Raw genomic sequence first — 24,708 nt, forward strand, 5'->3', positions numbered from 1 at the left:
GGGGCTTGTAATTAGGAATCAGCTCAACGTGACATCCTCTTCCAACTAAACTACCAAGTTTAACACTTAAGCTGGCTATTATAAGTGAACGTATCACCTGAAGGTTGTTCTATCTCTGACAGTTAATGGCGATGGTCTAGATTTTGTACTGTTGTAGTAGCGGGTCAGATAAAGGCAACCGTTTTAAACTCAGATGATTGGCTGCATGGGTAAAGCGTGTACATGCATTGCGAAATATATATTGTAGTGTTTTAGCCAGGGAAACACCCTGGCTAAAGCATCTCTTTAATGAGCACTAGCTATTGTCAGCCACAGCCAAGCCACACAAGCCTGCAATACGACTAACTGTTCCCGCTCAATTCCAGGTAAAATGCCCCAGAATTCACTGCACCTCAAACCACACCTACAAAATTCCCAGCAACCCCCAAATCCCACAGAAAACAAACATCAACATAAACCCCAACATTCGTGACTTGCTACAATATAAATGATTTTTAATGAGGTATTCATGCCACACATACAGGAACATTTGAACGTTGTAGGTGCTAGCTGCTGTCCTGTGGCAGACTTGACTGCATGTAGCCAATGTTCCCTATAAGCTGCGTAGCTGCGCAATTGCGCACTGCTCGCACACTCAGCACACAAGGAAACCGATCCAGCGCAGTGAACAAACTTCAAATGAATTAGATATGTAACATTTTTTTCTGTATCATTTGCTTTGTAACTCTGTGAGTGATCGGTGTCCAGCCTATCATACGATACGATGCAATTATGCTACGCTACTTGTGCACGTGCTCTGCCCATACACGTTATATAACAATATTAGTGTAGCGGAGATAAGTGACGCAAATGCTAACATGCTAACCCCTTATCATGGCGAAACAAGTGAATGTGATGCGTCCAAGCCAAAGGAAAAAAGAAATGTGGTTCTTTTAACTTGGAACGGCTGTCGGAGTATGAGCAAATAGAAGAACAAGCGGTGAAACTCTGTGAGGTTTTTTTCTTTTTCGAGTGAGAAGGGTCTGCTCTGCAAAACATGCAGCGAAGCCAACATAGTAAACAAGTTTTCTGATTGAAAAATATAGACTAAATGGATGCTATGATCCCAGGTGTTATACTGGTGTGTGGCCACAGCATGCACATCTAATGTTGCTCACAGTGGTCCTCAGTGTATATAGGAAGGTTGTCTGTATGCACAGACATATGAAAAATTTGAGGGAACATTGCATTAACTGTAGCTATGCCACATTAGCTTCTAGCATCATTCCAGGCTATGCTAAACTAGCAAAAACTGGGAGCAGCTTCTGTGACTCACTAGAGTTAGATGAACATCGTAGCAGCTTCCCTGACTCCATATGGTTAAGCTGAGTTAGCTGAACTTCAAATTATTTACATTGACTTCACGTTGCTAAGCTATGCACTCTATGCTACGCTAACATAGACTATTTAGACGGTCTGCGTCGGAACATCCCGCCCCTCGCTTGCATTGCCGCCCTGTGAACTCCGTTACCGTGGCAACCCACCAGGGATGGTCAGGGGATGCCCGGATGAAAATCATCTGAGGTGCAGACGGGACGCAAAGATCTGACGCCATCATGTTTAAAGTTATTTCATCATATTTGGTGGAGTTTAATACAATAAAAGCGGTTTTATTGGTTGTTTGATTGAGGTGGGAGTTTGCGGTACCGGATCGTCTTCCTCACGATCTCACCCACACACACACATATACGATACCCACGTCACCCCCCTTCACACCCGGTCCGTTAAGATCCACTATTGATTCGAGTTCTTCCTCTTCCTCCAGCCCTCCCCTTCTCATCCTCCTCCTCCTGCCCCCCTCATCGCACTCACGCTTCCCACCTCCCGCTTCAGCGTCTCCTTCCCTCGGACTGCAGCAGAGACTCCGCTGCATCGGAGGAAGAGGAGCTCGCCGCCTCCGCCGCCGCGTAGGGAGGGGAAACCATAAGGGGGGGAGACACACACACACACACACACACACACACACACACACACACACACACACACACACACACACACGCACATATCCACTTGTCACACGATGCAGCTGCTCCTCGGTGAGTGTTCCCCCCCTTATTTTTTGTCCCTTTTCTTTAACAAACTGTAACTTCGTTCTTCCGTGTTTTTTTTTTTGTTTCAAATCCCCGGATGTTACATGGAAATAACAGGTTGGATGTAAATTTGCAGGGTTTTTGCGCGACTGTGCGTGCGTATGCGTGTGTTTGATGCTGCAGTTTTTTTTTTTTTGTGATTGTACAATAATACGGTCGGGGAAATTACGGCTGGGCATCCGGTGTGCGTGATCTGCGTTGGGGGGCGTGGGGGGACTTAAGGAAGTTGCTCAGTTTGAGGATCAGTGAGTTTATTGGAATTAAATTAAAAACTATAGAAAAAGAAAAAGAATAGCTTATTGTGCTTTTGAATATCATGCTGAGGACGGTTGACTGACTTGCGTGTGTTTCCTGTCCTACAATCAAAGATGGTGGATGATATCGGATGTATAGATTTTATTTGTTTATTGATCTCATTTATTGAGCTTTGTCTATTTTAAAACCGGTATTATTAACTTATTTCGGAAATAGGAGGTGGCAATGACACCACCACACCGAGAATGTGTCGTCAAGGCTCGACTCAGTGTGTGTGTGTGTGTGTGTGTGTGTGTGTGTGTGTGTGTGTGTGTGTGTGTACATGAATGTATGAATGTGTGTATGCGCGTAAGTGTGTATGTGTGCAGGGGAAAGTGCTCCCTTAGTGGATAGGTGGATCTGATTTTATCATCGATAATTCCTGTACTGATCATTTGGTCGGTAATTTCTTAATTAATTTGATGGAAGACTGTTAACAGATTTTTGTTTATTTTCTACTTAAGTGTTTGGTGATTTTTTTTTTACTTCTTTCTCATTTTCGGATAGTGTCAATTTTTAATCAGCCTGTGTTGTACCATTTGTATGGAGTGTCTTGTCTTACTCCTATTGTTTTATTGATGATATTAGAAACATTTCTTTCTGATTTTCAAACAATTTCAGATTTTTTGCATGGATTCATGCATTTCTTGATTATCTCTTGATGCTTTTCGTCACTTAAAAATCATATGGTTTAATATATATATATAAAATATATTATTATATATAATAATAATAATATATAATATATAAATTATATATAATATATATAATAAATTATATATAATAATTTATAATAAATTATATATAATAATTTTTTATAATCCCCCCATCTGAAACATCTTTAAGGGAAGAATCTGAGTCATACTGCCATCAATCGGTTTAGTCAATCGGTTGCGATCAATCGGTTTTGTGTTAATCAATTACACTGTCGAACATGTGATCAACGTAAATACCCCAACCCCCCCCCCCCCCCCCCCCACACACACACACACACACACATCAAAAAGAAAAATAGTGGTTGGCCAGATGTTGGTGATGGTGGAAGGAAGAAGCACACACTCTTTCTCTCTCACACTTACAAACACACACACACACACACACACACACACACACATGCAAACAGACCTGCAGTGATTCATTACGAGCTGGAAGCAGGGGGATTCGAGTGGGAGTCGGTGGAGGAGGCTTGGAGGTGGTGGTGGTGGGGGCGGTCGCTGCCTGACACGGAGGACTGATTCTGCAGGACAAGCCTCGAAATCTAATTATGGGGACGGGGGTTTGCGTGAGAAGGCTCCGTGGTGATTGATGTCCTTCCTGTGCAGAGGGGAGCCACAGGCTGCAGTTCCGCCTCACCTCTGCTCCAGAAAATACAGAGAAATATCCGTCAGAAAAAAAAAGGTCCCTGGTTTGATTCCAATAAGCGGGTTTCATGTTACCGGGTGTCTGCGGGGGGTTTCCCTCCAGTTCTCTGGGTTCCTCCAGTAGGATGCTGTAGGATCATCAGAGATTTCCCAGATGTGAATAAGAAGCTGAATGGTATTATGATGGGTGAATGACAGTATGAATGGTTGTGTTTCTCTAAATGATGTATAAATGAGAGTGTGAATGGTTATTTGTGTCTAGATGTGGTGACCGGTCCAGTGTCTGTGTCACCTCTTGCCCAGTGACAGCTTGGATAGGCTCGAGCTCCCCCTGCAGTAAAAGAATGAATGAATGAACAGTCTCATTGTTTGATATTTTGTCAAAGTACCTAGCAGGACCTTGATATGTCTCTATACATAAATAGAATGTACCTTATTTATTCCAAATCTGGCAAATTATTTTTCAAAGTATTTTAGTAATTGCAAATCACATATTTCATATTTCAACATTTAAAAAGATGTATTGCTTTTTTGTTACTTTTCCTGTCATAAAATCAAAGAAAAGTGAAAACCAGAGAATCAGAGTTAAAGAAAATCCACTTGAAGAATATTCAAGGAATCCTTGTAAAGGTCCATGAAGAATTCCCAGAAAAGCAGCTGGAATGAATCCAAAACATTAAAGGGAAAAATGTAGTTGGCTGAATATTGAATAAATTGTAGCCACAAAAACACCAAAAATAACCTTGAAATCCTCTTAGAAGAATTACTCAAAAATTGAGAGTTAATGGAAAATTATCCAGAATTTATCCGTGAAATGTGATGAAAATACCAATCAATCAAAAAAGAAGATTCAAAATAAGTAGAAAATAAAATGAATATTGGGTAATGTTGGACTAACATTGAAAGAAAAATTCCCAAAAAATATGATAAACAGGACAAGACTGGCATCTTATTTTGGGAAGGTGGTTTGTGCAAAAGACATGAAGGTGGTTGACTTTATTGACTGTTAAAAACAAGAAGAAAAATGACTCAGAAATCAGACACGAAAATGAAGTCAAGAAATTTTTTTTTTTCAGAAAAAAATCAATTTTACCCTGAAATTCAAAAACCTTTATGTGAATTTGAGAAATGGGAGTTCAAAACAAAGAAGAAATGTCATTAAATTGAGGAAAAAGCAGCTCATTTGGGGGCAAGAAATGGCCTAGAAATGGACTATGAACAACGTGCCAGCCGTGTTTGTGGCTAAATGGATGTTTGCTTTGGCCCAATGTTCCCTGGGTATTTGCTGCAGCTGCGGCCGACGATAACCGGGCACCGCCCATCAGCCAAGCTCTGATATTTGATTGCACCGCCGACACAATGGGGAGGCACGCAAGCATCTACCATGGCCCTGCGTCATGTGTCAGGAAGCAGGAAGTCGGCATCTGCCATGGTGACAGTTGTCGTCCTCCATATCTTTTTTAATAATTTATTGAAAAGTTTACCACTCTTTATGTTATATCAATAAATAGTCCAAAGAGTTCATTTAAAAGTACTGCGTGGCAATTAAATACGTGACAGTATGTGGACGGAGAATTGTTCTCCCTCCTTCTACCTATACAATGTTGTAATTTCCGATTAATAATAACAAAGACATTGTCCCTCCTCAGAAATTAACGGTTGTTTGCACTTCCGCCACTCAGCAAGAAGGTCCCTGGTTCGATTCGACAGGGAGGCTTTTCTGTGTGGAGTCTCCATGCTCTCCCTGTATCTGTGAGGGTTTCCTCAGAGTTCTCTGGTTTCCAACAGCAGTCCAAAAATATGTAGGAGGTTCATTGGTGACCCTTAGTGCCCCAGGTATTTGAATGAAAGAGTGAATTGTTGTACGCCTCTATTTGACATCTTAGTGATAGGGGATAGTATAGAAAATTAATTCATGAATGAATTGATAAATGATTATAAGTAAAGAATATTGATAATAATGATGAGAAGTGAGAAATAACCACACAATTTGTTATGATAAGTCAATAAAATTATTCAAAAAATTAAACAACACTTTCAGATTTTAAAAGAAAGTGATTTATCTTTACTTGTTCAGATTACACACCTGATAATTGACATATAGAAAAGTTGCATCTTGAAATCACAAATGAAGAAAATCAGTCCTCTGTATTTTTTGTTATCAAATCACCATTTCGAACCAATCAGCCAACTCGGCTGTGAATGGGCTCGGATCTGTCCCGGGGGTCGACTCGCCCTTCCGGCGGAGCAGTAGCTTCCCCGCCGCAAACGCTGAAGCTGCCTGTGTCGCATCTGTGGCCCCACGTGTGCTGTTGATACGCGCAATGAACGCTGGCGATGGCGCAGCCATCTGTGGGAGCGCCTGCAGGGCCTGCGCCAGCTCCGCTGCAGCCGCGGAGTTCCCGGGGAAGGAAAGAAATAATGAAGAAGAAAAAACAGCTATGCGAACACACACCAAATTACCCATGTGTTTGTACACATTCATGCAAGATGTTCCAAAATATCTATCTTAATATTCTGTTGCTGAAGAAGGAATCTAAAATTAATAACTCAACAAATGTAAATAATGAATGAACAGTTTGTACGCTGTTCAATACTCTTTCATAGTCTCTGTTATTACTTTGTCATTTATTTTTTAATTTAGAAAATAAAGCTCCTGATAACGAAGTCGACAAAAACAAGACCGAAAGAGGATAAATAGGGATTTTTTTTGGGACACTACGATGTCTGGTATTTCATTCAGTCCGATCCAGCATCTACCAGTGCCTATGTGTATGTGTGTGTGAGTGTGTGTGTGTGTGTACGTACATTTTGGCAAGTGATTAATGAATGTAGCTGGACAGCGTCAGTGGGCCATGACAGCGTGACAGCACGGAAATCACTTTCACTCTCTCTTTTTCTCTCCCTCCCTTTTGCTCTCGGTGCTGATTCAGAGCTTGGTGAAATTTTCGCTGATCGCTGAAATCACGTCGTGAAGGCGGCCGTTACATTAACCTCCGAAGCGAAGCAACGGTGGAAGGCTAGGGGAATCAACGTCTAAAAAATAAATTAACGTGCCCTTAACCTCTCCGGACATCACCTTTTTAAAATTTCACCACATGTTTTAATTGCTTAATTGCTTTAATTGCAAACCGAGTCCTCAAATGAGGTTAGACCATAGAGAACGGACCTGGTTCAAGAGGACGACTCACCATCACAACATTGAGCGGTGAATTTTGAGACCCGTGTTTTATTTTAATTATTAGAATAAATGCAGGGTTGTTTGGGTGCTGGAGCCTATCCCAGCTGTCACTCGGTGAGAGGTGGGGTTCACCCTGGACCGGCCGCAAGATGATCACAAGGCCACATATAGAGACGTGCCATCATTCACCCTCTCATTTATACGTCATATAGAGAAATGCAACCATTTTGATTCATTCCCAGGAATGGCGAAAACATGGACATGGAGACTCCCCACAGAAAGTACCCCTGTTTGAATCCAACCTTGGAGCTGCTTGCTGTTCGCGGAAACGCGAACCACTACACCACCGTGGCTCACTATTAATCGTTTATCCAAAAACAAATTAAAAAAAAAAAAACAACTTCTGAGGGCTGTGCAGTGGAGCCTGCTGATTGGTTGTTAGATCAGGGGGTGGTTGCTATTTGTTGCAGTTGGGGTCTACTAGACTTGGACATCCAAGGCTTGGTGAGCATTGCTGAAAATGACTGTGTGTGTGTTTGAGATGCTGGTGTGTTCCTGCCACATCTTTTTATAGCTTGTTCAGAGCAGCTCAGACATACATCCAGGGCCTTAAATAGGTGACCAGTGTCGGCGCCGCTGTGTGGATGTGTGTGTGATCTCTGCATCATTAAATCACAGCCTCATTCATTACCTAAATGACAAAACACCTTGCGTCCTCTAAGGTGCCCTTCCAGTGTAAAGCGATTAAGTGGCTCTCGAGGGCACTCAAGTGGGGGGGGGGAGGACTCTCCGAAAACTTCCAGGTCTGACGCCCTAAATTAGTGAACTCCCTCCGCACCCCAGCCCGGACCCCTGTCGCTGACTTTAGGTGCTGGTCCTGTTGATCGACATGTTCAATCCCCTGTTATATTATTCCAAAGTAACGGGACAGTTTCCGACTTCCTCGGATGTGTTAAATGTGCCCGGTTTAATGAGCCTCATTTATAACACGAGGCCCGCCTGCTTTAACCCCTTCATGTCCACTCCAGAACCAATGCTTGCGGAAAGCATCCAGAATTTGACTCGAATTAATCTTAATTTCTCCCATTCGGATGTGCAACTCTAAATTGTAGCAACCTACTTTGGATAGGATAACTAAACTTTAATCTAAGATATTAACCAATTTTCCCATTGAAAGAATTCCCAAAAAGAAAATGATCAGCAAGATGCTGCATAAATCTCTTATAAGGCTTTATTTGAAAATAACAAGCACTGGTTGGTGGATGTGTACGACTAAATATATATTCTATGAACTTATAAATAAAAAGTAAAGCCTGTGGTATGTATTAAAGAAAACGCATGCTCTCAGTGATGGAACAGACTACCAGTCAGGGATTTCCACCATCTAGTCCTCTTCTCCAGAAGAAGGCTCCTGGCTCTCCCTTGGCTCCATCCCGAACTCTAGCGGTCTCAGGATGGCCGTTGTCCCTCCAAAGTTAGTCACAGGTCAAACTTCTGACTTGGTGCCGTTGCTGCATTGCAGCAAAATCTCTCGGGCTGCTTTGCGTTGCAGCTGAGCCCCAGCACTTTATGTTGGAATGACAGACCCCCGCTGATGCTTTATCTAAGCCTGCGGAGCAAAGGTGAGCAGCAACGCCATACATCAACCTGCCAGGCGGCGTTCGGGCTCTTAACCCCCGTCTTTCTATGGCGTTCCACTCCGGGGACTGCGGCTACTAATGTATATGGAGAAAATCCAACTGTTTTAGACACAGGGGGATTTAAGTCCTTTTGGATCACCTTCTCATTCCTTTTGATAGGATTATTTATTTACTATTTATTTAACGAGGTTACTCAAAATGTCATGAAATAACCAAAAAAAAAAAATTTAATGCATCAATATATGTTAAATTAAAGGCCATTTTTAGTGGGTTCTATTCATTGTTGTTTTTAGTCACTATGGTTACTTAAAACATCTCCTGATACTCTAGTTCTGGTAACGGTCGAGTCTCTGCTCTATGATTTGCCTGTCTGTAACCGTGTTGCCCTGGGGGGTCTTGACTTGTAACAGCTTGTCGGCAGGCGTTTGGAGAACCCAGTAATCTGCGGACAGATTACTGGGCCCTGAAATAGTGAAGGGTTCCTCTGCAACCCGTTCCCTCCTGCCGTCACCCCCCTGAGGGAAACCAAATTAAAAAAAAATAAAAAATAACATTTCAAATGACCAAAACAGATTCATAATATTTTGAGCACAAATATAAAATAGCGGGATTTTCACATTATTATTATTCTCATTGTTTCCTGGAAATATCAGTGAGGTGGAAACCAACCGGTTCCTTCCCCCAAGCAAGCAATTTGTCAGTTTCTGTAAAGCAAAAGAAAATTAAAATTAATTTTGCAAATAGCTTAAAAAGGCAAAACAGGAATGCTGTGTACTTGTGAGTCCAGACACTCAACTCAACAGGAAGCTGCTCAACAACAAACTGAAAATGTTCACTTTAGTCTTCCTCAGGACAGTTTAAAAAATAGCCTTCACATGCTTCATGTGTCTGGAGATATTGTCATGCGTTCACATGACACCATTTCCTCGATTTATTCGAATTTTTTCGCCAAAGCATGATGTGCCTCAGCAGTGGTTGCCGATGGCTGATGCAGAGATGGATGATGGGCGGTAAAAGACGAAGGTCACATCTGTCTGTCTTCTGTATTTATTTCGTGCAGAATTCTGTACATTTCGAGGAGCTAGTGGATGCATAGCCCAATGGAGCGAAAGGAGCAATACCACCGGACGTGTGGGGGGGCAGTGTTGTACATTATGCTCAAATGCAACCTAGCAATAGGGACAGAGAACAAGAAGAAAACATGTTGTCGGTATAATCAGGTAGAATCAGGTAGAATCAGGTAGAATCAGGTGCCTCTTTTTGTTGTCTGAAACTGTACTTGGACATTGGAAGTGAACTCTGCACTGCCCTCTAGTGGATGGATTGGTTAACAGCCATAGTGACATAAAGCGCATGTGGTTAGAACGTGGGCTGTGACGTTTGACAACGTTTGAAATGGATGTGCAAATTCGTATCCGTATGAATAAATGAGTCATAAGAAATTCTTGTCCCCCTTCAGTCCTCTTTGCATGGGTTCTCCCACGAATCCGAGCAGAGGGCAAAACCTTTCTTCTTCGGCTTGTTCTCTGATTCAGAGGCTCCATGACAATTTACAAGCTCTTTGCTTCAGCGGTTTTTCTGACAGTTAAATGTTCTGCATGGGATGGGGGGTTGGGGTAGAAGTGAGATGCCCCTGACATTATTTCCCAATTCAGCCCCGATCTGGACTCCGTCCAGGAAGTATTTCAAGACCGCAGGGGTTGTGAGGACTGAATTATTGCCAATGCAACCGGAGGGTCTCCTGTGAGTCACTTGCATTCATTTGGAATTTGTTTTTAATCGAATTTCAACATTTATGAGCTCATTAAAAGAGAGCAGTCAAACAAACCGGTTTACATACTAAAACCTGAGCGAAACTGAAAGTGTAGAGTCCCCCGCCATGAGATACAGTCCAGCTTACCCTTTTTTTTTTTTTTTTTTTTTAAAGAATTAAATCTGATTATTGTGACAGTTGTTTCTGATGCATTTATGATATTGTGACAGATTTGGGAAAAAAAAAATCAAGGACTGTCTCAGAAAATTAGAATATTTTGATAAAGTTCTTTATCTTCTGTAATGCAATTCAAAAAACAAAAATTACTTTTTCATGATATTCTAATATTTTGAGATAGGAGTTTTCTTAAGCTGTAAGCCATAATCAGCAATATGAAAATAATAAAAGGCTTGCAATATTTCAGTTGATTTGTAATGAATCAAGAATGTATGACATTTCTGTTTTTGTAATTGCATTACAGAAGACAAAGAACTTTATCACAATATTCTAATTTTATGAGACAGTCCTGTAAAGTAAAAGTCATCTGTTGGAGGGTTATTGCATATAGATTATTTTGTAACCTATATCCCGGTGAGCATCCAGCGGTTGATCCAGCTCGGGGTGCTCACTTTCATATTTGAAAGGGTGGCGTTTCTGCGTGGAGTCCCCATGTTCTCCCTGTGTCTGCATGGGTTTCTTCACGGTTCTGGGTGCAAAACCATGCAGGAGGTTCAGTGGACACCCTTGTATTGCCAAATGTGTTGCGTATGAATCGTGTATGTCTGTGCATGAGTGAGTGCATGGTTGTATATCTCTATATGTGGCGATCTGATCGACTGGCAACTGGTCCAGGTTGAACCCCGCCTCTCGTTCAATGACTGCTGGGATCGGCTCAAGCTGAGTTTGGGACAAGTGGCATTGATGGCAAATGAGTGAATGAATGGATAGTCTCCTTACTCATTTGGGATAATTTGTCAAAGTACCTCTTTAAGTAGAATGTACTTTAATGATTCCAAAACTGTGAAATAAATATCAATTCTAATTCTCGCAACTCAAAATACATAGTTGTATTTCAATTTTCGGACATAGATTCATTTGTTACTTTTTTCTCTCATATCACCCAAAATCCAGATAATGAATGAATGAATGAATGAATGAATCAGAATCAGCTTTGTCGATCAAGTATGCCCACACGTGGAAGGAATTTGCCGTCAGTTGACAGGTACGTAATGACTTGAAGGCGAAAAACACACAAAAAAAATACTTACAATTAGAAATTAGTTAAATGAAATATAAAAAGATAATTAAAGTGATGATCCGGTACACATGTTATTGTCAGTGCATGGCATGGTGTACATTAGGTGATGGCATTTGGGAAATAAGCTGTTCCGTTTTCAGATAGCGCTAGCATACAGTGAGCGGTACCTCCTAACTGGGGGGCGGTGAGAGAACAGGTTGTGTCCGCTGATGTTTACGGCCTGATTTCTGGCTCTGGAAGAGTGTAGATCCTGAATAAAAGGCAGTTCGGCAACTACGATTTTTTTTCCGCTGTCCCGATCGTTCGTTCCAGGACTAGGGAAACAAATGTAGGCGCGGAACTTCCCTTTGAGATGATGATGATGAAATGCGAACAACTTTATTTATCCCGAAGGAAATTGTTGCGCCAGAGTTTCAAGTAAAAACATAACAGTAATAGATAATAGTAGAAAGGAGGAAGTGAATTGTCTTAACTGTTAACTGTAACTACAAAGATTGAAGATTGAATCTTTGTAGTTTGTAGAATTTTGTAGAATCTTTGTGATCTTTGAGCATTAGCATGTTCCACTACATTTTATCAACAAAAAGGTTGAGCTACAAGACTTAACTTGTTGCTTCTTTATAATCAGAAATGACAGAATTGCTGTGTCCTTCATTTGATGATTCTCGTATTAGTCAGTCAAACCAGTGGCTTCCCGCTCCGCAAAGCGTGACCAGTGGAGTTGCCGATGCCTGTGAAACAATGCGACTCAGACTGGCTTCAGGCGGGGAGCTTGATGTTTTTTTTCTGCTCAAAAGTTTGCTTCCACTTTACTGAAAAAGTACTTCAAGTATTTCTGGCAGACTGCTTTTAATTAAGTTGAACATGCTTCTCTCTCTCGCGCTCTCTCTCTCTCTCTCTCTCTGTCTCTCACTTTCCTGTAGGCTGATGGTCTCTGCAGCTGAGCGCTGATGGGACTGGGAATCTCTTCATTCTGAGATCAACGGTCTCCCATTCGGCGGCGGCGGCTCCTAACAACCAATGGAATTAGATCTTATTACTTAATTGTTGGTGTCCCGGGCACTAGACTGTGCACTATCAAAGCCATAAACTACCATTGAATATATATAGATATACGTTTGAGGCCTATTTTCCCCTTGCCAAGATGGACGAAACACACAACAACAGGACTTCTTTGGTCAAAGGTGCCAAGGACATTGCGAAAGAAGCCAAAAGGCAAGCGGCCAAAAATTTCACCAAGGCTGTCGATCGAGCGGCGGACGAATACTCGACGCACCGCAGCTACAACCGCTTCCAGGACGAGGACGAAGAGGAGAGCAACTACAATGGCTACGGCCAGCAAGACAATTACTACGCAGATGACGGAGCCAACAACGATGACGGGGCCTCCAGCGACGCCACGGAGGGCCACGACGATGAAGACGAGATCTACGAGGGGGAGTACCAAGGCGTGCCCGCCCACAGTGACGGGAAACAGCGGGATGGCCAGGTGGCTCTGGGCCAGCCGGTGTCCGACAGCCTGAAGAGCCGAAAGGAACTGGAGAACGAGCGGCAGGCGGACGAGGAGGAGCTGGCACAGCAGTACGAGCTCATCATGCAGGAGTGCGGCCACGGGAGGTTCCAGTGGCAGCTCTTCTTCGTGCTTGGCCTGGCGCTCATGTCGGACGGCGTGGAGGTGTTCGTAGTCGGGTTCGTCCTGCCCAGCGCCGAGACGGACATGTGCGTTCCGAACTCTGGCGCCGGATGGCTCGGTAAGGAACCGCATCATACCGGTTCTAGTAGGAATCTTGACTTTCAATTTGTCTCTAAGAAATTCCTCCAAACTTTTAGTTTAATTCATTATCCACACTGCTTTTCCAGAACACAAGGTTATGAGAGCTGGGGGCTGGACCAATTGTTGCTGACCATGGGAGGCGGGGCTTACTCTGGGCCAATCAGCTGTCAGTCACAGGGCCAAATTTAGAGACATCCAACCATTCACTCTCAATCTTCATTGGTCCTGCTGAATGTTTTTGGACTGCTGGAAGAAGAAGGAGAACCCAAATACAACCCTTCCAAAGTTGAATGAACCAGCCATAATTTAGTCATTCATAGTGTTACAGTCGCACGCTCAATACCATGAGCATCTCACTGAAAAGTGGTGATAATGCAAAGGTAAAAACATCCAAACCGAACCTCGGCCTCGCTCCAAGAGTCAAGTCAGTCAGCGACCATGCGCAAATAAATCCAATAAATGTCGTTAGTCGAAACTTAAACGGGCTCTAAGCAATGCCAAATTGTCTAGGAAGGTTTATTTCCTGACTATATATTGTTTTCATGGCACACATGCCGATGCGTGGCGTCGTGATGGACGACATTTCCAGCAGCGTGGCGCTACTTTTAGGAGCTTTCCGTGGGTTGTCATGGCACCAGGTATTTGGATTCACAAGTGGGAGGTGCGTTTAGCTGGATGGATTGCGCACCCACACGGGGTGTGCGGATGATGCATCCTTATGTGTGTGTGTGTGTGTGTGTGTGCGCCTCATTATTATTTTTTTTAAATAGAAAAAAAACAAAAGACAAAGGCAACCCTGGCAATTCATCCTCATGTGCTTGGCCAAATGAGAACTGATATTATTCTGCCAAAGATGTTAAGAAAACCAGTGGTTCACTGTTTGTCTCACTTTTCACTGGTTTTGAGAGCTCCCCTCTCCTCCCTAAAATAGGGGACCGCCAACCAGGTTTGCTGGGGAGGAGGGCGGCATATTTTTCACCTAGATTTCACCCGGAGTGTGACTCATTTCTCAGTGGGAGACAAGAGGGACAAAATAAAATAAAGAATGAGTCATTTTACCAGATCACAGTAGCATAAATGAACTGTGTGTGTACGAGCTCTCTGAGAGAGATGAACCTGCAGAGATTGACGCTGACACTTTTATGGCACGGCTTGCCTGAATATGAGAACAGATGGCAGAATTTGAAGAAAACCTACAGAAGATGAAGCAGTTATGAGATGGGTTTGGGGAATCTGGCTGGAGGACCATAGGCTGACGGCAGATTCGGGCATCTAGTGTTTGCAATTACTATTAGCCATTAGATCAGGGGTGGGCAAACTACGGCCCGCGGGCCACATCTGGCCCGTTGGTCTTTTTAATTCGGCCCGCCAAAGATTGGTGCAGAATTCATACTTGATGTAAATGATTTGGTCAATGAATGTGGGACCTCAAACAGGCGATTATTTTATTTTTGGAGCTACTTGAGAACACTTGAGAATTTTCCTGAGCTGAATGTCACAGATTAGCTTTGTGATTTAGCCTTTTCTGTGGACATACAAGGGAAGCTACAAGGGAAAACCTGGTTTGTGCATGAAATGCAAGCAAGCGTCAGAGCCTTCAAAACCGAGCTGCTTTTATTTTCAAAGCAAATGTCAAATGAGTTTAATGTGTACTGTTAACAAATGAGTTTTATTTTATATGTATCGTATCTTGTTCGGACCCGGTCCGTCTGTCGAATTTTATCCGTTAATGTGGCCCCTGAGCCAAAAAGGTTCGCTCACCCCTGCATTATATGCTTGTAGCACATAGTCGCTAGTTGGTAGCATCTAGATACATCTAGTTGCATCTACGAGCTGACAACTTTGTTTAATTGCTTGGGTGCTATGAAAGTTAGCATCAAAGACAGACTCTGTCTCAATTTTGTTGTGTGGTGTGGATGCATTTTCTGTCCTGGATAATCTGGGATTATCAAGAGAAAACTAGCGAAATTCACGTTCCGATATTCTATCATCCCCACGACAAACTTTTATCACATGTGATAAAAGTGAATGATTGTATGTCTCTACATGACTTGTGGATGAAAGATCGAATGGTTGTATATCACTATGTGTTGCCCTGTGATTGGCTGGCGACCCGGTCCTTGGTGAATCTATCGCTCAATGACAGCCAAGATAGGCTCTGATTCTGCCGTGACCTGAGTGCAGGACAAGCGATATAGAATCAAGGAAACGTGGACTGTATCCTCTGGAAGGTAGAACATTGTGTTGCAGGACTGGAGGAATCCAATCCTGTCACAGTTGGACGCTTCCTACCGCAGACATATGATCATACATCATGCGCATTTTCTGTCGAACCTGACACAGCGGCTCCATCACACACACTTCCCCGTGTTCCCAGCTGAACACACACGTTAGGCGAGAAGTACAAAACAACGGGACTTCATATTTGATCAACTGGCTCTTGTTTTTTATCTGGTTAGACCAAGCTGTTGCCTGGCGCTCATCCTTTGCAAATCCTCCCCCATACGTGGGTTCCCAGGGTGCACTGCTTTTTGTATAAACACGTCACGGGACGAACAAAGTTGCTGCGGGAGCGAGCTCTGTCCGCTACACATCCACATCTCAAGAAACATCTTAGAATTTCCGTTGATATTGAATGTGCAAGGAATTGTTTTTGTTGAGGTCTTATTTCGATTTCATTTGTTTTTCAGGCATTTTAAGCACCAATCGCCTGCATCTATAATACGGCTAATGCAGAATCTACGAAATGCGAAAAAATAAGAATAAAATTTACATGATTAATTAATTATACCGCTTATCCTGTAGTTGCCTGAGGGGGTGGAGGCTATTCAAGCTGTCATTGGGAAAGAATTGGGTTACACCTTGGGCCGGGTGACACTCGTTCATATGGCTAATTATTCATCCTCTCATTCTCATGTCATATGCAAACATACGACCACCCACTTCCTCATCGTTCATATGTAATAGAGGGAAAAACATTCATTCATTATCTAAATTGCTTTATCTTTCAATTAGGGTCTCATATAGAAACAAACAACCATTCAACCTTTCATTCACACGTCACATAGAAAAAACAACCACCCACCCTCTCATTCAGACATCTCGGCAATTTAGGGTCTCTGATGAACCTCCTGCATGTTTTTGGACGGTGGGAGGAAACTGGAGAACCCAGAGAAAACCCACGCAGGTGTATAGCTTACACATGTGTATAGTTTACACATTGAGGCACCCTGTCGAATCCACTGTTTGGTGGAAGCACTAACTATTGTACCCTTTTAAATTTCTCCCGTTATATTCCTTTACAGTGCTTCTTAAATGATTTCAATCCAATCCCAGTTTTTCCCGTCAGTGGATTTTGTCAGTAGACTGTAATGCAGATGAATCGCCTCTAATCAGGAGTTTAACAAACCAGATCCACGGACCAATGAAACGTTTCTTTAATGTAAAGTGCAATTCCTGCACCAAAAAAATGAGAAAATACCTTCTGCTGATCTATAAAAGGAGCAGAATGACTACAAAATGCACAATTTTCTTTAGTAAACCTATCCAGCTGCAGGTTTAGTACCATTACCAGATGTTGTTCCCACCTCTATCTCCCCTCCTCCTGGTGTCCTCAAGAAAATAAGTAAATTAAAAAGAAATTTATACAAACATACATATATATAAAATATATATGTATCGTGCTACTCCTCTGATACGGTAGGCTGTAGTTGTGTTACATCCCGGCTCTTGTGTGTCCTCTCCTTTACCCTCTTGCTGTAATCCGGCTCTTCAACACCCCCCACCGTTCCCCGAGTCTCGTAGCGGTGCAGGTGATCTGAAGATACGGGGCTGGAGTTAATCTCTGCAGCATTGTGCTTCGCTGCAGTTTAGCCATGGTAGACTGGCTCACGTAGGTCCCCTGGAGGAAGCCGGAGGGACGGAGGAGAGAGTGTGTGTTGTTGTGGTGTGTGTGGGTTGATTGTGGCGGCGGGGGGGGGGGCTCTATATATACCTCCTATCATTGCCCCACCCCCCACACACTCTTTTTTCTCCTATGCCACATTTTGCTCTAATTTGTCTGCGGGTGTTTTCCTGCGCCAGAGTTTTTTTTAAAGATTTTCTAGAAAATGGTGATTGCTCAGATGAAGCTGTTTTGCAGGTATAGATGTAGAAGTGAAGCCCCCCCCCCGCCCTCCCTCCCCACCCTATTGCCCCCATAACTACATTCCCCACAAGGACTGCATCATTGACTGTCCGGGCTAGTGGGGAGGTGAAGGGGGCGTTTTAAGGTCAAGCTGTTTCGTGCCTTGCCGTTCGGGTTTGCGGTGGAGTTGACAACTAGCAGGGTTTAGGTTGTTAGGTTGGGAAAATGTTGTGGTTTGGTTTGGTATGACATCTTCCCCTGGTGCCTGTTGTGGAGGCCTAACTTGGACCCCCATCCCCGCCCCTTCGCACACCCTCTTTCCTTTTGCATGATTTATACGGCAGTTTCTACCCACAAGCGTCACTAGAATGGTGAGGATTCACATGTTCTGCAGTACTGTAGCTTTGCTACGCAGTCATTAAACCGCATCGTGCTGTGTTCAAGAGACAACTCTCAGGACGATAAAAAAAAATGAGATCATTCTAATCTGATTTTATGTAACTCTTGGAAGATACAGTGCAGAGAACAAAATGTTTTGACATGCTTGTCTGCTTTGGTTCAAGAGTTTATGTAACCCTGTTTTGATTGAGATTTTGTGTGTGTCTCAGTGGACCAACACAGCAGCTGTTTTTCTTAGACTACATTCATTAGTATTATAATGGTCAGCTTCTATTAGAGCTTGTACCCGCAACTTTTGACACTGTCCCAACTCAGATTGCTGGTGGCCATGTTTGTTTTAGGCCCAATGGGACGAGACTTGGCCCCTGGATTCACCACTTCCAGTCTCGGTTCCGGTAAGGTTCTCCATTGGCTTTATGGACACCATGATGTGTCCAGGTTGATGTTGCCATGACAACAGATGCTGCCATGACAACAGAACTTACTGCAGGGAGCTGGAATCTCAGGTGGCACAAGGTATCTTCTGTTGAAGGAGTTCCAAAAGTGTTAGAGCCTGACCATCCTGGGCGGGTTATCGAGGCTCCAAGGCCATATCTAGGCTGGGCTTGGAGCAGAAATGGAAGGTGTGTTGGTGGGCCATTGAGTCACCTGACTCTGTGTTTCCAATGTCACTCATTAGAATTTCCCAGATGAGTGGGTGGACTTTTGGCTGTTCTTTGACCCCCTTCCTATCGCTGTCCAATAACAGCTTGTAGGTTCATCCATGAACCTAAATTGTTTAGAAAGTTGAATGAAAGAGTGAATGGTTTTACGTTGCTGGACCTGTTATTGACAAGTGACCAGTCGAGGATCAGCCCCGCCTAAGACCCTCAGTAGAATCCAGACTCACCCTGTGTGCAAGATAAGCAGTACAGTTAATGAATGAATGTTGACTTATGATAGACTATTTCACATCAACAATCAACTCACAACAACTATAAATGTTTAAATTAACATCCATTCATTTTTCTATTTTCCCCATGAGTAGATATCATGGTGTGGTTAGTGTGTGTGGTGTGTACATATATATATATATATATATATATATATATATATATATATATGTATATATGTGTGTGTGTGTGTGTGTGTGTGTGTGTGTGTATATATAGTTATATGTATATTTTTTCACTGTCTTTTCTTTTGGCTGCACCCTTCAAACTTCCTCCATATATATGCACACACATAGACACACACATATGTATATATAAGATCAAACACACACACACACACACACACACATATATATATATATATACATACATACATATATATACATATTTCATATAAATGTATGTGTTTATACACGCATATACATGCATATATAAATATACATTCATATATGTATGTATGTGTATATATATATACCAACACAAACACTTGCACACATATAGTGTATGAGTATCTTGAGTATAGATATATATATACAGATTATACAGTGTATGTATTTATGTTTTTGTGTATATACATATACATATACATATACATATGAAATGTTATTTTTTCTTTACAGTATAATCCCATTAAAATATACCTACGCGTGTGTGCGTGCTCTTGATGGAAGTTTGAGCTCCATGTAACTTGATTTTACTCTGAGGAACGTCACATCAACAAACCAGCAGGTGCCGATGTAATTAATAGGAATAGGCTTCACTGATGAGGGACGAGCCCCACTACTCCGCCAGACTCCCTGCTGTCACCCACCTGTCAATCACATACCCACCCACCCCCACCCTCCTGGGAATCTCCTCATCTGACATTCCTGAATGAGGAACACCGGCGCGCCGCTCCACAGATTGTTTTCAACCATGTCGGCACAGCTGAGAGGAGAAACGGCTGGGCAGAGAATGTCTAGGGAGGATGTAAACTTCATAATTGTTTTTTATTTTATTGAAAAAAATAAAAGAGCAGAATGTGAGGGGATGGCTCGAGACTATTTAAGAGTTAGATAACATAATGATCCCCCCAGACTCCGTCTGCTGGGAGCCAGAGTTCTTAAGAAAAGTAAATACTGTTCTTTTAGAAGCTGTACTACTACAGATACACCAAGTACATCCTGGCATTTATATGTGGCTGTTATTTACCTGAATTCCCATTAAGTCAGTTTCTGGGATGCTGAAGCAGAATCTGATGGCTGGTTGGGTTCCTTCTGCCTGGGTTCTCTCAAGGTTCTCCGTCTCTCCCGAAAACAGGTCAGCGGGTTCATTGAAGACTAAATTGTTGGTAGGTGTGAATGACAGGGTGAACAGTTGGATGCCTCTGTTTGAAGCCCTGTGATTGACAGGTGCCTGGTCCAGGTTAAACCCCGCCTCTAACCCAATTGCTAGCTTGGATTGGCTCAGGGACCCCAGCAGCCTCAAGTTTTCTTCAGAGAAACTCTTGACTTAAATGTCATTTTGGTCATTTTTTGTTTTTTTTTCTGATTTAATTTTACCTAACCATAGGTGAACCTTTGGCTTTCAACCTCCAGTTGTTTGACCTTCTAGAAAGGCTTTCTGGCCAAAAGGCCTTGTGACATTTCACAGAGACAAATGAACTTTGACAATTCCACATGCGATCCCCTTTTATTTTGACTTTCACTCGGTTAGATTAGTTTTTCAGCAAAACTAGTTCCAAACAAACCTCCCTGGTTTGGTTTCGTCAACCGAATTCACTTGTTAAATTTGGTTAACAAAAGTACATAGTGAGATTTTGACACAAACCACAATTTGGTTAGGCTGAGAGCAATAAAAAGATACTTAGCAAGGTCCTTGTACATAAAATTGACTACTAGTCAACAGAAGTCCAGTCAGATAGGTACAAATGATCTTATAATTATAATACCAGTGGGCTCGACAGTTATATGATAATAGCTGATATGACTTAATAATAGCTCCGATATTAAAAAGAAATAACAATAGAGGACACCTGACAGGACCGCTACAGTAGGTCAAGCCATGACCCCTGGGAACCTGCAATGCCCAGGGACTTGGGGGGAAGATATGAGGTTAGAAGTAGAAGTTAAAGTTTGAAGTCCTTCCGAGATCATCCAAACACTTGGTCAATGTTAGTCAACTGGATTTCCTAACTAACAAAGTAAGTTGTTAAGTTCAGTTGACAAAACAACTTGTTTGAGTAATAATGAATCCCTCGTGGGAAAATTCATTCTCTGCAATTAATCCATCACAGATGAACCATGTGCAATAGGCTACCGTCCATCAGCGCGAGGGGAGTAGTTAGGGTTCTGTGTCTTGCTCAACAACACTTCGGCACACTAGGATGAACTGGGAATTGAACCAGAAATGTTTGGTTCCACAGACAATTGCTCAACCTCCACGGCTAAGCTCCCCCACCGAACTACTCACTAAGACTACAGTTATTCTTAGATAACCAGAGGACTTGGTACATTCCATTCATAAAATCCCTAGAGCAAAGTACCAAGCTGTGTACAAGACAACCAAATTTGTTGCTCAGGTTCAGCATGGTCAGGTGTGTGCAGTTAATAATACTACTACTACTACTACTACTACTACTATTACTACCACTACTACTAATAATAATTATAATAATAATGGTCTCTATCATTCACTGGTTCCCAGGGAGGCTTGATATACTGCATTGGTCTCTCCTGATGTCTACCACTGTGATTTCTTTTATGAAAATTAAATCTGTTATTATATTGTTTGAGCCACTACCATAGACTGGCAACATTAGTAGTATTAGTGGAAATAAATAATTTGTGCCTGCCCCCACATGGGAGAAACCCACATTCTCCCAGCCAGTCGAGGCAGAAGGCCCGTGGGAAGTCTTCTGCAAACTGAAATTACTCAGTATTTCTTTGCTGCTCGTGTCTCTGTAAATCAGAAAATAAAATCAGAAAATTTTAAGAAAAGTGTCATGAAAGATCTGTGATGTGGTCAACATGTCGTAGTGTCAGAGTACATAGCTCCTCTCCCTCCCTGTGCCTTTCTGTCTGAGTTCATCTCTGCGCCCCGGCCCTTCCGGCTGACCCCTCGCCCATTTACATTAAAAAAAAAAAAAAAAAACCCTCATCATTTTAGGGGCCTGACCTTTGTTTGAACTCCGGCAGGGAAAAACAAATCCAATCTCGGGGAGAATTGCGGGACTTCTCCGATGCCCAATCACAAGGCCACCCCCCTCCCCTCGCCCCCTCCCCCTTTTATTACCGATGCAGAACCCAGCGTGAGGCAAGCCATAAAACAAATGAGCTGATGCTCTCAGGATACGGCTCCGCGCCTCAAGACGCGCCGAGCCGCCGCTGGCCCCCGCTGCAGCCGGTGCAATGTGCTGTGGGCTTCATTTTATGTTAATATAAGGATTTGATGTTTTCGTCCATAGCTTGTGGTTCGCTCTTTACGTCCCGCTGCCTTAAGGAGAACCCCCCGTCCCCGTCCCCAACCATTTCGCACAGATAGATCCAGCAACTGTCACCTGTAATGAATCACCGGCCCTGGGCTTCGTGTCTGCGCGCCTCGATAAGACCCTTGACTCTCGGCGTATCTGTCCCATCACCTCCAAACAGGAGGAGAGAAGGAGGAGAAGGAAGAGAGAGAAGAAATAAAAGAAGGTGGTGGTGGTGGGGTTGGTTTTCCTCTGTCGGCATTCTTTCCCCTCAATGCCTTGTCAAACAATCACCCTACCCCTCCCTTTTTCTCAAAGACATTAGCATTTTTATTAGCACGTAGAGAGTAAAGTAGATTATTTACTGGCCTGACAACCCCGCAGCTCCCCTCCTCCACCCCCACTTTCCTTTTTTCTTTTTTTATCATAGAGCCGCATTCTCTGAGAAACGACCTAGATGTTCTCGCACTAGTAAACGAATGCGCCAACATTTAAAACAAAGTAGAGCTGCGGGGTGGAATTCGGCTCAATCAATTCAAGAGAAAAAAAGAAAGAAAAAAAAGAAAGAAAAATCAGCAACCTGCCACTTCCTGTCAGGTGAGACAAACGGAAGGGCGAATGTTTGCCGTCCCGCGGGAAAGTTTTCGGGGCCGACAGACTGATGTACAGGAAGGAGGAGATAGAAGAAAAAAAAAGTATTCCATCGATAACGTGGTGAAGTTGTTTCTGCGAGCCCTTAGAAGAAAACACTTAATGCGTTAGAAGTGTGTGTGTGCATGGCTAGGTAAGGTTGTTTTATAGAAAATCCGAAAGGGGAATATTATGTGCTGGCACTCCTTTCCTCGTCTCTCTACCTCATTGATTGACTTTTTTCTTCTGTGGTGTCTCAGGCAGCATCGTGTACCTTGGGATGATGTTCGGCGCCTTCTTCTGGGGGGGTCTCTCTGACAAGGTGGGCCGCAAACAGTGCCTCCTCATATCCATGTCGGTCAATGGCTTCTTCGCCTTCCTCTCCTCCTTCGTCCAAGGATACAGCATGTTCCTCTTCTGCCGCATGGTGTCCGGCTTTGGGTGAGTCCCCCCACACCTTCCCAGGGACCCTGCATCTTTCAAAAGTAAAAGCGCATTATTGATTGAGGGAGATGGAACGAGTCCGAACATATGGAGAAATCATCTGGGGACGTCTCTGAATTTGATCAGGGATGGGATTGACCGAACCCACCCGCCCTTCCCTATAACACCATGACACCGGCTCCACAAAAAACATAAATAATAACCCGCCTCCCACTACTAAATAACCGGCTAAGGTCACCCCGACTTTAAGCTGCCAGGACAAATGCACTGTGAATCACGCTGGTAGAGGTGCAAAAAGTGCTTGCGCGGCATGTTTTGAATTCAGCCGTGATTCATTAATAAGCTATTAATAAAATAAGTGTAAGAGAACATCGGATTATACGACAAAATGCTAAACTGAAATTTTGCTGCTCCAGTCGAGAAGCAAAAGTCTGAGCCAGTCAACAAATAAACACTTGCTGTTTTTTTCTTTTTCAATTTTACTTTCTGTGGATTAATCACAATGGGGAGAAATGATAATGCACAAGAAAAATTCCACTTATTTTAAACCCCAACAAATGTTTAGGAAAATAAAATTGACATGGACGGAGGGCTTTTTTTTTTTTTATTTTGATTCTATTCCCACTCAAAACAGCAAATTACTTTAATATCTTGTGAGGACAAAGCAAATGTGTATCTCCCTGAGAAGGGATTCCAAAAAAATAGAAATAGAAATAAAAATATACATATTATATATTTTACTAAATTTAGAATTTAAAAAAATCAGATTATTAAGACATAGTTATGTTTTGTGAGGACTCCTCAGGGTCATAGCTAAAACAGTAGAAAATAAGAATCACTGCTGATATAGCACTATTTCCAGTAGGGGCTCACAGCGCCCCCTGCTGTTCCCCTGCTCAGTCAAGACCACCTCATTGAAAAAAAAACTATAAAAACTATTTTTGTTTTTGTTTTTGTGTAAATGAGGTAAACAGGTCAATTATAAAAATCTTAATGTGTAATGAACTGTTCCTCTAAAGGCTGCATGATGAATTACTATCGAATATGAATATTAAATAAAGAATTGATGAAATCACTACCTAAAATTGCTGTTGAGTTAAAATAGAAAATCTTTTCACTGTGCCACTAGAATTTATTAGAAAATTGATTGGTAGCATGTATTAGAAGAGGTATCATGTTTACAAGGCTAATGGTGGCTATTCTGGTTATTAAATCAATCTTTTTAATTTTGCCCATTTTTTTTTTTGCTATAATTTTGGTGTTTTTTGTAGAAATATGAACAAATACTTAGACACTTTTTCATCAAAAAAATCATTTTGTTTTCAAATTTTGAGGCAAA

General features: G+C 42.5%; 1 protein-coding gene across 1 annotated transcript in view; it reads left to right on the top strand.

The window, feature by feature from the left end:
- Positions 1-1,886: 1,886 nt before the first annotated feature.
- The window catches only part of LOC147231296 (synaptic vesicle glycoprotein 2C-like), a 37,958-nt gene continuing 15,136 nt past the window's right edge, over positions 1,887-24,708 (top strand). The window contains exons 1-3 of the mRNA XM_086152614.1: positions 1,887-2,075; positions 12,540-13,367; positions 23,186-23,366. Coding sequence (XP_086008740.1) covers positions 12,761-13,367; positions 23,186-23,366 — 788 coding nt within the window. The 5' untranslated portion in view covers positions 1,887-2,075; positions 12,540-12,760. The remainder of the gene's footprint in view (positions 2,076-12,539; positions 13,368-23,185; positions 23,367-24,708) is intronic.

Source organism: Fistularia commersonii, chromosome 9 (assembly GCF_037954325.1).
Source record: "Fistularia commersonii isolate RoL2024-O1a breed Wild chromosome 9, RoL_Fcom_v1.0, whole genome shotgun sequence".
Classification (NCBI taxonomy): domain Eukaryota; kingdom Metazoa; phylum Chordata; class Actinopteri; order Syngnathiformes; family Fistulariidae; genus Fistularia; species Fistularia commersonii.